This window comes from Pollicipes pollicipes, unplaced genomic scaffold (assembly GCF_011947565.3).
Source record: "Pollicipes pollicipes isolate AB1234 unplaced genomic scaffold, Ppol_2.1 Scaffold_4002;HRSCAF=4701_pilon_pilon_pilon, whole genome shotgun sequence".
Taxonomy (NCBI): domain Eukaryota; kingdom Metazoa; phylum Arthropoda; class Thecostraca; order Pollicipedomorpha; family Pollicipedidae; genus Pollicipes; species Pollicipes pollicipes.
In genome coordinates this window covers 37,417,731-37,430,759 of record NW_023596420.1, presented here as the reverse complement: position 1 = coordinate 37,430,759, position 13,029 = coordinate 37,417,731, and the positions used below count along the sequence as shown (strand labels likewise).

The 13,029-nt window shown below is 51.2% G+C and overlaps 1 protein-coding gene across 1 annotated transcript; it reads right to left on the bottom strand.

Moving 5' to 3' along the window:
* Positions 1-396: 396 nt before the first annotated feature.
* LOC119093150 (transcriptional repressor protein YY1) lies at positions 397-3,479 on the bottom strand. Its single transcript, XM_037216051.1, has 4 exons — positions 3,144-3,479; positions 2,447-2,605; positions 1,973-2,142; positions 397-1,351 (listed from the first exon to the last, which is right to left on the bottom strand). The coding sequence occupies exons 1-4, from the start codon at positions 3,279-3,281 to the stop codon at positions 1,237-1,239; spliced, it is 582 nt and encodes a 193-aa protein (XP_037071946.1). The 5' UTR covers positions 3,282-3,479; the 3' UTR covers positions 397-1,236.
* Positions 3,480-13,029: the final 9,550 nt, after the last annotated feature.

The window sequence follows — 13,029 nt, the reverse complement described above, 5'->3', positions numbered from 1 at the left end:
CAGTCCTCCACGTAGGTGTGGACGCCTGAGCTGAGAGGGCCACGCCCGTCGCTGACGATCAGCTGGGATCTCGGGACAGCCAACTGTTGTCCGGCCTCTGCCCCGACCTCGGCGACGGTCTGTTGTCCGGCATCTGCCCCGATCTCGGCGACGGTCTGTTGTCAGGCCTCTGCCCCGACCTCGGCGACGGTCTGTTGTCCGGCATCTGCCTCGATCTCGGCGACGGGCTGTTGTCCGGCCTCCGCCCCGATCTCGGCGACGGTCAACACGCCTTCCCGCTGGTCCCTGTGGCGATAGCCGGACAGCAGCAGGAAGGACCACTGCCGTCGGGGGTGGGGGTGGGGGGGGGGGGGGGGGGGGGGGGGGGCAAGCGCCACCTCAAACACGGCCGGCCACTGAGCTCAGACCCGGCCGCTGGCAGCCCGCGTGCTCGGCACAACGACCCGTCACGTGGCGTGACGCCGTCGACGACTGCGAGGAGCGAGCACGGGTTTGGCGCTATATTGTACAATGTACAGCACTTCACAGGCGTCCTGTTACAGAACATATCACTGAAAGTCGACCGTTCGCCACACACGGCACCACTCGCTCCCGCGCGGGCATCCCCACAGCTGCGCTGGCCGCCCCGCTAGCTTTGTACGCTGCGCGTGCGGTCTCCGGTCGGGCTCCACTGCGCATGCGCCGCGACGGCGCTCAGGCGAGATCGGGGGCGCGCGCGCGGCTATCACTGCCGCTCGAGCTCGGCCGGCGCCCGCAGCGGCGCCGGCGGCGGCGGCGGCGGCGGACTCGGGCCCGGCGAGCACGCCGTCATGCCTGACGCCGCGGACCGCCACCCAGCCCCACATCACTGGAATGGCCCCGCCTGCGGACTGGCATCGGGCCAGCACGGATGAGAACAAAACGAACAAAACGCGCGCGCACGCAGCCACGCACACGCATATGCACACACTCAGCGGATGGGGTGAGCACGCAGACGACTGGTCCAAAACGCGGTCACGCACACGCGCCGGCGCACGGCGTGACACCACGCGGCGAGCAGCTCTCGCGAGACGTTCCGACCGCCGGCGCCGCAACCGGTGCCCACACGCCGCGTCATTGTACACGAGTAAGGCCGGTGAAGCTGCTGGGCCGCCGGACGACACGGAGACACTGGGACCAGCACAGACTCCGCGCCGGCGCTGGCACAGCTCGGTCCGACTGGCGAGCCATCTGTCGACGCGAGCGGAAGGCTCGACTTCACTCGCTGTACACCAGGTTGGTGACCTCCACCTGGACGTACTGCGTGGAGTCGTCCATGTCCGACATATGTGCCATCGGATCCATGTTTTGCCGGTTCGGGTTGTTTCTTCCGCTGCAATTCGACAACCCATATAACAGAGCGCATTCGCAAGGCCGTTACCGGAAATTACATGTTAACAAAGCTTCAATTATCCAACTGTTATACATATCTGAAGCCACAATGAGGCAAAAATAGGGGTTCTCCCTATTAACAGGGAGGAAAACAATGCACACACAGGGAGTCAATGTTGGCACTTTAATTTCCACGTAACTGGGAAGAACTTTGTTTGCCAGCATAGACAACCTGCTCATTCATCTTCAAGCAAAACTACCATTGTATGTTAGTGTAGATCATAAGGCTTTACATGCTATCATAGGTTAGTCAAGTCACTGACATTGGGGGCACATCCAGGATGGAGGCACCAAGATGGAATCTGGCGGGGACAACCTGACGTAAAAGTGACGTTTGGAAAGGGAAAAGTGCAGTCTATGGGCAAACCTAGAGAACAAAACCTATTTCAGAACATTGCGACTCGGTGGCACATCCCCCAATCCTCCAGCGGCAACCACCACACATGCTATTAACCTTCAAACACGACACTTCATCAAACGAATTTGCAGCCACCTCCCGCGCGGGACGACATCCGCAGGACGTCGTCCGGCCGCACCCCTGTCCCATCTGCCACCCACTCACTTGGCCTTGGCGTGGGTGAGTATGTGCGACTTGAGGTTGGTGGACTGGGCGAACTTCTTGCTGCACCCATCGAACGGGCACACATACGGCCGGTCGCCAGTGTGGATGCGCACATGGGTCCGCAGGTTGAAGTCCAGCGAGAATCGCTTTCCACAGCCTTCGAATGTACACTGCAGGGCGGGCACCACGGGGCGTCGGTCGCGGCGCGTAATGGCCGCATGTCACGTGCCAAAGTTCAGCACATTTTCGTATGTTAAATTGCACGATATCCAGAGAACAAACGCGGATCTGACCGAACTACTTTGACTTACGACAGTCGTACGCCTCGACAAAAACCCCGCGTCTCTAACACCATACCTCACGTTAGAACAGCGTCTATTTTCTACAGCCCAATGCCGTCCGAAGCCCATTCCCCGAGCAGCCGACCGAGCGCCAGCCCCGCCCGGACGTCCCGGGTGGCGGGCGCCAGCTCACCTGGAACGGCTTCTCCCCGGTGTGCACCAGCTGGTGCCGCTTCAGTTTGGAGCTCTCGACGAACGCCTTGCCACACTCGGCGCACACATGCACACGCGGTCCGTGCGTGTGCAGGTGCTTCCGCATGGCCGAGTTGTCGCGGAACATCTTGGAGCAGCCCTGCGGCACAGCTGCCGGTCAGCGTCGGCCTGCCAGACGTGGGCGGCGAGCGAGGGGCCTCTAACCGGTGACCTCTGACCTCTGACGCTAACCGCTGACCTTAGAGCCTTCAGGGGTCAACAGTACCACATGCATTTGGGCAGCCTTGTGTGGACAGGTGAAAAGTACATGTAGTCTATGCAAATGGTCAAGGACTGACTTCAGCCCCTGTACAACATCGAGCTTTGGCATTTCCTCTCAAGATTGGTGCTGGGGGAATCGACTCCCTTTTAACTCTCATTTTTCAGTCAATGTTTTGAAAATCAGTCAGTAAAGGAAGAGATATACCACACCAATGTGACAAGATACAGATACTTAATATAGCTAGTGTATGCCACTTACCTTTGCAGTCTATGTATGGCTGGCATCTCCAATGACCTTTGCTGAGCCCCCTCCACTATCCCACCTGGTCCATGAGGGGCCATGCAGGACACACAACCTTGTCTGGACAACCAGGCATTGACCTCACCACATGTGGATTGCTCAGTATTGAACTCACCTTGTGTGGACAGGCAATGGTGCGCGGCGCATCGTCTGTCTGCTTCTTGGGCTTAATGCGCGCGAATTCGGCCAGCTGCTTGGGGTCGGATAGATCTAGCCCCGGGATGCCCTCAGCCGGGATCTTCTTGCCCATCATGTACTCGGTGTAGTCGGGGTCGGGCTCTGGGGTACTGGCATCATCCACTGACAGCGGGTCTCTCGAACATTCATCTGGTGGCAACCAACACGCACTGGTCAGATGGGTAGTCAGAGTCAGGCTCCACGGTCAGGCGTTGCCCCACAGCAGGAGCACAGCACCAGGACCTGGAGAGCACAGCACGCAGCACTAATTCAACAACAAACATGCACCACAACTGATTAACATCACCTAACGCATGATCCGCGAACAAATACTTACATTTGGTACACTAGGTGGCAGTGCGACGGCATAGTTCACGGTTTGGCGGCCAGGCGGCGAACCACCACCAAGGTCAATACGCGGTGGTGTCCTGCGCATGCGCATGGCTGGGAAAATTTAACCGCAACAAGTTCTGAGAGCTTGGCAATCCTGGCAACCAGTTCAAGGTCGAACAACGTTTTGAATGCAAAAATGTCCCAAATATTACGAGAAATATTCATTAAGCACTAAGAACACGGCAATCTTACATCTTTCGACACCACAAGCAAAGGCGAGTCTTTTTTGCCCAGCTCTAGAAAATACGTGCAAAGTACCCACGCGGCGGACAAATATGTGACGGCTAGCGCATGGATGCAAAGCCATCAGTCCTTTGTTTAAATCTTGATACATTTTGGGCCAAATAGGAAAAAACATACCCAACAAGGATACATAACCACGAAGAGCGTGAAAGACCGACTGGCACCCGTCGTGATGGTAGTAATGGCGGCCGCGACGCATGGTGGCCGCCATGATGGTTTTCGGCCATGTTGCCTTTGAATATGGCTGCGCCCATGGGTTGATTGTATATGGCCGACCAAAATATAAACAAACCAAATTAAGCTTAGATCCAGGGGCAACACAGATTGCCTGCAAGGCTTAGAGGGAGTACTGGAATCGATTGAAACGTTTCGAGTCCACAGCGTCGACGTATGGACAAAGAACACACGAAGGCTTACCGTAATCGGCGCCAGAAGACCACATCGTCACACTGAATCACCCTCCAGTGTTTTGATCTTAACTTGTTTCTGCTCCCATTTCTTGACGATCCCTCCGCATAAGTATAATCATTTTTACATCGTGCTGCTTTTAAAGCAGTCTGTCGCCGACGAGCGCTCAAGCTTCTCTTCGAAAAGTTGGTGCCATAGTCAAGATCAAGTTCTGCTTCTGTTGGCACCGGTATATCGTAGTTTATGTCGTCTGCGCCGTCCCCAACAATCTCTTCCTGTGTCTGCAGAATTATTTCTTCGCTCCAGGCTCGTGCAAAGATTGAAAGGCGATCATTTGGGTACCTTCCACTGAGTCCACCGGCATCTCCACAGGAATCGATTCTATTTCAACCTCCTGCAGCTCCGGTTTGATTTCCATGCCACTGAGCACGTCAGATGACGCCATGCTGATAGGTACGAATGCATATACGTTTTCCCAGTGGGCACCCTTTCGCGACACAATCACGAACGGTGTTACCACTTGCACCACACACACCCACCAGCGAGGCGACCGTGACTGCCGCAGCACAACATGAAACTCCGTGTGGTCTGTCGGACTGCGCGACATCTAGCGTACAAGATAGTAAACGCTACTTTGTGCTTCGTCTATAGGTGGGAGGAGTGATATTGGATTTGAAATGATGTTTTGGGCTTGCATCATGTTGCCTGGTAATTTGCGGACCGGCGTTCTGAGAGCTGAAATGTCTGTCTCCCAGATGCTACATATTGACAATAGGCTTTGGATCGCCAATACGTTTCGGCAAAAGCACGATCAAGTCAGCCTTGAGGCAAGAACCTCGAAATATGTTTTTATGTACTTTCGGGGAGGGGCTGAGCTCCCCATTGCTGACTTAAGCGCCCCCCCCCCCCCCTCCCTTAGTGCTCGTCCAAGTCTCCCAATGCATTTGAGAAAAGTGAGAATACTGCGCATATGAAATTTAGGAAGTGTCTGGACTGCTGGTAACTTAATTTAAACTTATTTAAATGCGTCCCCATCGATATGATCTTCATATCATCTTCACTATCACATCAGCACCAAAGGGGGAAGCGTTTTCCACAATACCAAAACAGTTTTTGAACTAAACGATTCTAAGGCATTTTCTCTTTTAATCTTGACAGTAGGGTCGCAAATCACAGAAGTCAAAATCCAGGACGAAGCCGGAGTCTTGGGGCAGGTGATGACAATTTTATTGGTCCAGCCTTCCAACCAATGTTAGAAAATTGCACCTTGGGTACCTATGTTTTGATACACCATGTAGGAGGTGCTGATGGAGCCATCAGCCCCGTGATCCCCTGCTGGGAAGCTGGGTATAGTGCCAGGCAGGGATCAAGTCCAGTCGCACTTGGGTTCGAGCTCGGGCGCTTCAGGACTATGACTGAATTGAATGGAGGTGAAAGTGAACCGATTTGCTTTACGAACGAATCCCATCCTGTGTTAAATGTCATATTAGTTTTTTCTGAAAAATAGGAACCAACGATAAACAAACCATACTCCTTGCATGACACGGAGCCTTGCTGGAGACGTAAAGCAAATGCATGCTACGTTTCACCGGTTCACTGTCCTCGAAATTAGTACACTAAGAATTGAACTTGGACACGAATCCGAGCTCAGGACTGGAAGTCGCATTAAACTGTATAAAGCATGGTACTTGAATTAAGGTTGCGCTCTTACGGAACATTCAACGATGGAACACTAAAACATTGGTACAGATGTGCAAACAAAGCACATGTTTTAAAAGAAAGACCTTGGTGCTGGGGTATGCCCTGGTCTTTGCGGCAACATTGGATCGCGTGAGGTAGTAAGTCAAAGTTATTTTGGTCGTTTTTTGGTAAGCTCTGTCGTGTTCGGTGACGGTTTATTGGCCTGGGCTCTAGTGCGAAGACTTAGATCCGTCCATTCAAACTTTATAGAGGCATTGGCACATGATGTTGACGGCAATTCCCGATCCGACTCGACAAAACATTCCTGCTCGATTTCTAGATTAAAGTAATGTGGAGGCTCCTTTAAGTTATTACCAGAAGTTATATGATCGGCGATATGCAGCCGCCCACTACGAAATTGTGTCCCTCATCTTTGTGCCGTATAGGACGGTGTGTGATATTAAGCCTTGCCCTAAATTAACATCTTTGTTTGTTTGGTTATGTGAGAATGTGGAAGACTCGGACGCAGACCCAGACTCGGACTTGTGCTCAGCTTCGCGGGACTTTCGAACACTCAGGATCATGTTTCAGCGGAACCACTCCATCACTGCGGTATTTTGACCTCTTGATTCGAACAAAATAGTGGACGCTGGCTTGCACTGATTAATTCTAAAAGTACGGTATTGTAAAAAAAAAGTACGGCACTGCAAGCTGCAGCTGCACGAGGGCCAGCTCGCGGGCTCGGTGCTGCGGCGCCCCAAACCCAGCGCGGCTCACTGCCGTCAGTGATGGCCGTGTTTGCTGTTCCGGACATGCCGTCGTGGCGTGGCCATAATGTATACAAGGGCGGTCTCATCAGCCAGTGCAGATGTCCGTATCTGTAACATTAGCCACGGCTTCTCTGTCTCTAGACCGGTATGCTAGCATAAACCAACTCATTTCAAATGAGTTCCATTGTTCATACCAGGGTGTCGGGATAGGTGCACCCACGTCAAGAACGCCCTGCTCACATCCATATGGTCAATAATGCTCAGAAAGCAACGACATAATCTAAATGGTTTTCCGCATTACCTTTCTAAGCACAGGACTAGGCTTCACGTGCGTATTATTGACCGCTCTGTCACACAAGTTTAAGAACTCCTGGCGCTCAAACATCAAAAAGCTTAGGAAGGACATGGGATTATTTTTGGTCACGCAAATGTATATACAACCACGTTATGAGCTCTCAGTTTACACAGCATCTCTTTTCGGCAGCTACTGATGAATCAGGCTAGCGTATGTACCAAGTGCATTGGCTTTGACGCGCGCCCGGGTGGCCGGTTGGATACCCTTCGCATGGGTGGAGGTCAACTTGAACTTCCTCAGATCTCAGAAACTAAGGAAGCTAGAGATACTAAATTCACAGGGTGTGTTGACCTGTACGTGAAATTACTTGGGTCAAAGTATGAGGTTCTTAGGTTATGACGTTTTGGTCAAATAAGGTCAAACAAGGTCAAACTCCAGGTTGGTCTCCAAAGATCCCCTAGAGCCTAGATAACAGTTCTAAGGAAAAAGTCACATGCCCATTCAAGGTCAGTGACCCTGTTTGACCTTTTGAAGGCATGGTGATCAAAATCATACGAGACTGCTTTGAGTTTTGCATTTGAGTAAGCGGCAAAGATTACGCTAGGCAGTATGTTCATAAAACAACACGTTGACCTGGGACATTTTAAGTGTGGTCTATCGCGACCAGTGACTTCTCCTGACCTCTAAGAAGTCCATGGAAGGTGTATAATGCGGTGCCTGTTATCAATAAATTCGAAATGAGCGCCAAAAATTCCCTCATACAGCAAGCCCTACAGTGATGAAACTGATTGCTTTTGACCTTGGTCCGACCTCATATCTGACCCTAGGCCACTGTAATTTGTTCATTCAACTGTTTTGTTGCCTAAGAAAGTATCTTAGAGATGTATGGCTCCGTTTAACACTCCCTTGTTGGATCAGATTGAGCGATTCCCTAGAAATTGCATTTGCTGAAACCGTGGCCTGACTTTGACCTGCCATAAGCCGGCGACCTTACATAGAACATATAAACTGTTGATGCCAGACGACCGGCTGTTTAGTTGTTACAGCTCTTCATCTTCAAATTTTGGCGCGGCTACGCCGCGCCGTTCGGAAACCATTCCGGAAAAACCCTTGGGGGTCAATTTGACCCCCACCCGAGCGCGTGTTAATAGAAGGTGGCGGTGGGATTTCAGCGCTTCATAGCGCTGCTAGCGTTGTCGCGTCTCGTTAGGCCATAAGACAGCGACGCCTTGGGCAGCAGGAACCGGTGCAGAAGCCGTGATACTTCCGTCGTCTCTGTTGTTGGGGTCGAAGCGTTTTTGTAATTGCAAAGTCCACCTGATCTTGAAAACTGGATCAGCCGAACAGGTGTTGGATCTATTTCTTTATTATCTGACTTTGCAATGAAATTTGAGGTAGTACCCTGTCCCAGGTTGAGACGAGGAACGTGGTCAATTGCATGCAATTGTGCGCTGAATGATAAATTTCTGCTTGCTAAATTTAATTATGATTTCTTCGCGGCAAGCGTCACTGCCACACATTAACAACAGCTGCGGTCGATGTTATATGAAAAAGCAGGCGTAGCTCAGCCCCAAAGCATCCGCATGGACCGGAGCCCACTGATCCGCATGTCACGTCATCGCCCGTGTTCGCATTGGATCGTGTTTCGCCTAGCTCTGAGGTCATAACACATCCTGGAAAACAGCTGATAACTCACAGCCACTGTGGCGTACAAGCAGCGATCATCTTCACCCTCAAGGCCGCGTCTGAGCGTTGGCCAGCGTTCCGTGGCTCGTCTACTGAAGTATTAAGACTGATGTAAAAGCCATCACAGGCAGCAGCCGGCCGGCTCAATGCCGTGTAGACGACATACCCGGCAGTGGGCCTGCCGCCGCTGGCCGCCGCCGCCGGCCTGGCAGCTGGCCGCCGGGCGGCTAGCGTGACCGGGACAAGTTCCGACGGCCGGCTCCAGCGGCCCGCCCCGGGCGGCCGAGATAAATCACGGTCCGAACCGGGCGCAGTTCCGGCGCCGCCAGCCCCCTGACACGCCATGCCCGACCGTCCGCTGGTGACCGGCGGCGTGCTGGGCAGGGAGTCACGCCACACCCGGCGGTGTGCTGGGAAGGAGTCTCGCCATACCCGGCAGTGCTGGGAGGGAGTCACGCCATAGGCGGGTGTGCTGGGAGGGAGTCACGCCATACCCGTCGGTGTGCTGAGCGAGGAGTCACGCCATACCCAGCGGTCCGGCCGTGTGCTGAGCAAGGAGTCACGCCATACCCGGCGGTGTGCTGGGAAGGAGTCACGCTACACCCGGCGGTGTGCCGAGCAAGGCGTCACGCCACACCCGGCGGTGTGCTGGGAGGGAGTCACGCCCTACCCGGCTGTGAGCCGGGCAGAGATGGGTCTTGTTACCCAAACCAGTCCTCAGTAAAGGATTTTGTATGCCCGACTCCATTACACCTTTGGGGGTGACATGCAGGGGTCATGCAGCGCGTGTTGGGCCAGTAATTGCAATGCGTTCAGCCCCATGACACGACGCCACAAACAGCATTCTATCATGTTGTGGACTAATCTGACCGAACCAAAAGCGATCGAGATTTCCATGGTGCCACGGAACATAGCTGGTAGGATGGCTCTGTTGAGTTGGTATTGGTTTAGAAATTGGCACAGTGCTCATTCAGTGGTGGTTAACCAACTTGCCACCTCACCAGAAAAAAATGTTTACCTAGACGTTAAAGTCAGAGAGCTACATATGCATAGAAATTTAAGTGATAACTCATACACCAATGTGCGTTGCTACTTACTTAGAGACGCTTGATTTGGCATATGACGCCGCGGAGATCCGACTCATGCTGTGAAGCCTCCATTTTATGATCGATTGACGGGGCAAAAATTTCTATAGTAGTGATTTCCCGGGAATTGTTTATCCTTCTTGAGCTGCACACTCGGTGCTCGTCATCATACGACTAGTTTTTGCTAGCCTACATTATCCCTGATTTTAGCCATCACAAGAGGAACAGTTTAACCCACATTCAGATGATACGCATTCTGAGGGGGGGGGGGGCTTTTCTCAGGTGATAGTAAAAGGAAGAAGTATGCAACTCCCTCCAGTGGAAGAACCGTATGTTTTATCTTAGCAGCACACGGAATAAGTCCCCCCACCCACCCCACCCCCCAAAATATAACATGTGACCAACGCAACTCACATGGTCGAAGCATAACTCATATACTTATATATAAACTACATCACATGGATAATATTCACGTGATAGGCTTATTTCCATGTAGCCAGGCATCTACCTACTTCTTCATTGGTGATGAACGAGCATGCACAAAACCCAAAGGCGAAAGAGAAATGCCAGAGAATGCCAGCCAGGGAATGCCTGGCTGAGCTGGATAACGATGTGCCCTGATGTCATGTTAGATCCCAGCGACCGAAATGTTGCTTTACAATTGTTGGATCTCTTAGGATAATGTAGATATTAGTGCTACAGATTTCGCTGGCAGGAAAACAGTTACGGGTGTACAAACTAAAGTAAAAACTGACGGGCCCTAGTAGATGGTCAGGCACCAAATGCCGCTCAGTCTTTAGACTGAGGTTCGTTATTAACGGCAAATTTAACAGCTATGTGCTCATTATTGTTTCCGATTTCCATGGAGCTGTTGGAGCGGGCAAATCAATACAAGCGCCTGGATGACAGAGTTCCGAAACCGCGATCTCGCGTCGCCATAAGTCAAACCTACATTCGTCATGACGTCTCATGCGACTGTGACGCGGAAGCTTCTTTTGCGTCACGTGGCTTGCCATGTGATAGGCTCACGAGTCGATGTAACCGAAAGAAATCATTTCCAGACTTTGCCCTGTATGTGTCAGTTCTTCGCTCGAGAATCGATTTGTTCATCTCCACACAACACATGGCTGGTGTGTCGACAAAAGTCTGCGGCTTTATTTCTGACCCAGACAGTTCAAATGCGTGTCGTTTGGTCGCCCGAACGGGCGAGTTCGGACCTCCTCCCGGATAGGAGGAGAGGGCAACTTTGGGCGCCATGGGGGCGACTTCCCGTGACTGTGTGGGCCGCCCGCGACTCCGGCAGCCGCAGTGTCACCAAAATAGGAGACCCGGGCGCAACCTTCACTGCTCGATCAATGCACCTAATGGTTGCCATGGTAACATCGACTGCCGGTGACGTCACCTTCCGTGTTGTCCATATCAATGTGTAACGAATCATCGCGTTGACGGTCACGGAACTTTACCATGGCAGAAGAGGTGCGCTTCCAATTTTCATTGTAGGGTGTGATAGTGTTACGTTATAACTTAGAGGTCATGCTCGTCAGTGGTAAGATGGAGATATCATTACTTTAAATTCATGACGTCTGATTTTCGGCGGAATGTAACATGTTATGTGTCCGGCGTGTTGCTCAGGATTCGGGGGTAAACTAAAAACACAGCCTAGCCCATTACTCGCCAGCGACCAGAATTTTGGCCGCTTACCAAAACTATGAGGTCTGTAAAAAGAGGTCTAATTAATGTTACGCCTTATTAACCAACACGCCACTTGATATCTCTGAGTTAAGGTTTAACATAATTTCCGAGCCAATGCATTGCACAAAACTGTATTTCATCCTGTACGCCAGAATGAATTGCCGTGGTGCTTTCCCAAAGGTCGGGTTTTGCAACGTTCTGTTTTGTCTACCTTACAGGTGCTACTTCAGGCTCATGTTAGGAACGGTTATCTTATGCTCGTTTTCCTCCTCTGCGAAAAGCTTCTGTGTTGCTAAAATTGCAGAATGTGTTTTGATGCTGCAACTTGCCTTCATTGTATCCAATGTTGCACTTAAGTATCTACAACGTTTATCATGTTCGCTTGCATTGGGAATTGTCAGCTTGGCGTGTAAGTATTTACTGGTGTAGTGGAATTAGCACCATTTTCATGCCGTGAATTTCGTCTGAACCCTAGATGAAGGGCTCAGTTGGGGCCCGTGAAATCTTGTAATCCACTTGAGTGATTTTGCCGTTGAAGAACAAAATCTAGAGTTAACACCTTAAATGCCGTTTGACATACGAGTAAAACATTTTTTGTGCATCACTCAAAATAAAAAACATGGCTAAATATTGATTTTGTAACGTTGCATGTTAAGTGCACTTCAACGTCAATTTCAAATAAAAGAAGGCAAAAGTAAGGCCAAAGCACGGGGAACTTCCTATTACCAAAAAACTACTGGCCGATTTCAGCTTTTCAAGCATCAATCTTTTCATCAGCGCATGAAATAGCATTCGTCAAAAGTCCTGGCCTCTCACTGTTACCCTTCAAGGTCGAACTAAGATTCAGGGAACTTAATGTCCGCAGAAAAATCGCCGACCGACTTAAACTTTTGAAGCATCAACATATTCATTCAGAATATGTCTGCCACATTTTGTGCCAATATAGCCACGTCGCTCATGTGCATGTTTGTATGACTTCGTCCCTCTAATATTTTGTTAGCTAAATGAAAAAATATAGTCATGATGAACAGATCATCCTAGCACATGCTGGAGTGGCGGTCACATCTTGCCTCCAGGGTTGTCACTAAATGAAATCGGTTTGGGAGCTGAGTCGATAGGGGTAACCTGCCTGCCCCCGAAACATGATCTCTCTCCAGATTCCCACCACTTTAATTCATGTCGCCGATGCCAAACATCGTTTCCTGCTGGAGAGTGACTTCCCAACGCAAGGCGGTGAGCAACTGTATTTTGTGAAAAGCTTAGAATTGTGGGTAATGCGCCGAAAAATTGCACTCATCTGGGTTCCATTGTGGAAGTGTTTTTTCATGGTTCATTGAAAATGGCTCGAGGAGTAGAAGGGAACAGTTTTATTTATAATAGCGCGCTCTGATACGTACGGACGAGAGCCCATAGAGCATTTTGAGTACGCTGTCACGATGTACCTAGATATAAAAACTGAGCTTACAAGGATTTGCTGCAGCAGGACGGGGCGACACCACACACGGCACAGGCTTTACCGGATTGGTTCGAGAATCATTTCGCTGGAACGCACACCAGCGTGAGACTGCGGAG

Excerpts from the sequence above, each read along its gene's own strand:
- LOC119093150 (XM_037216051.1), bottom strand. The coding sequence starts at position 3,281 with ATGATGGGCAAGAAGATCCCGGCTGAGGGCATCCCGGGGCTAGATCTA. Across the intron at positions 2,606-3,143 it reads CCATTGCCTGTCCACACAAG|GGCTGCTCCAAGATGTTCCG; the intron begins GTGAGTTCAATA and ends GCTGTGCCGCAG. Across the intron at positions 1,352-1,972 it reads CTCACCCACGCCAAGGCCAA|CGGAAGAAACAACCCGAACC; the intron begins GTGAGTGGGTGG and ends GTCGAATTGCAG.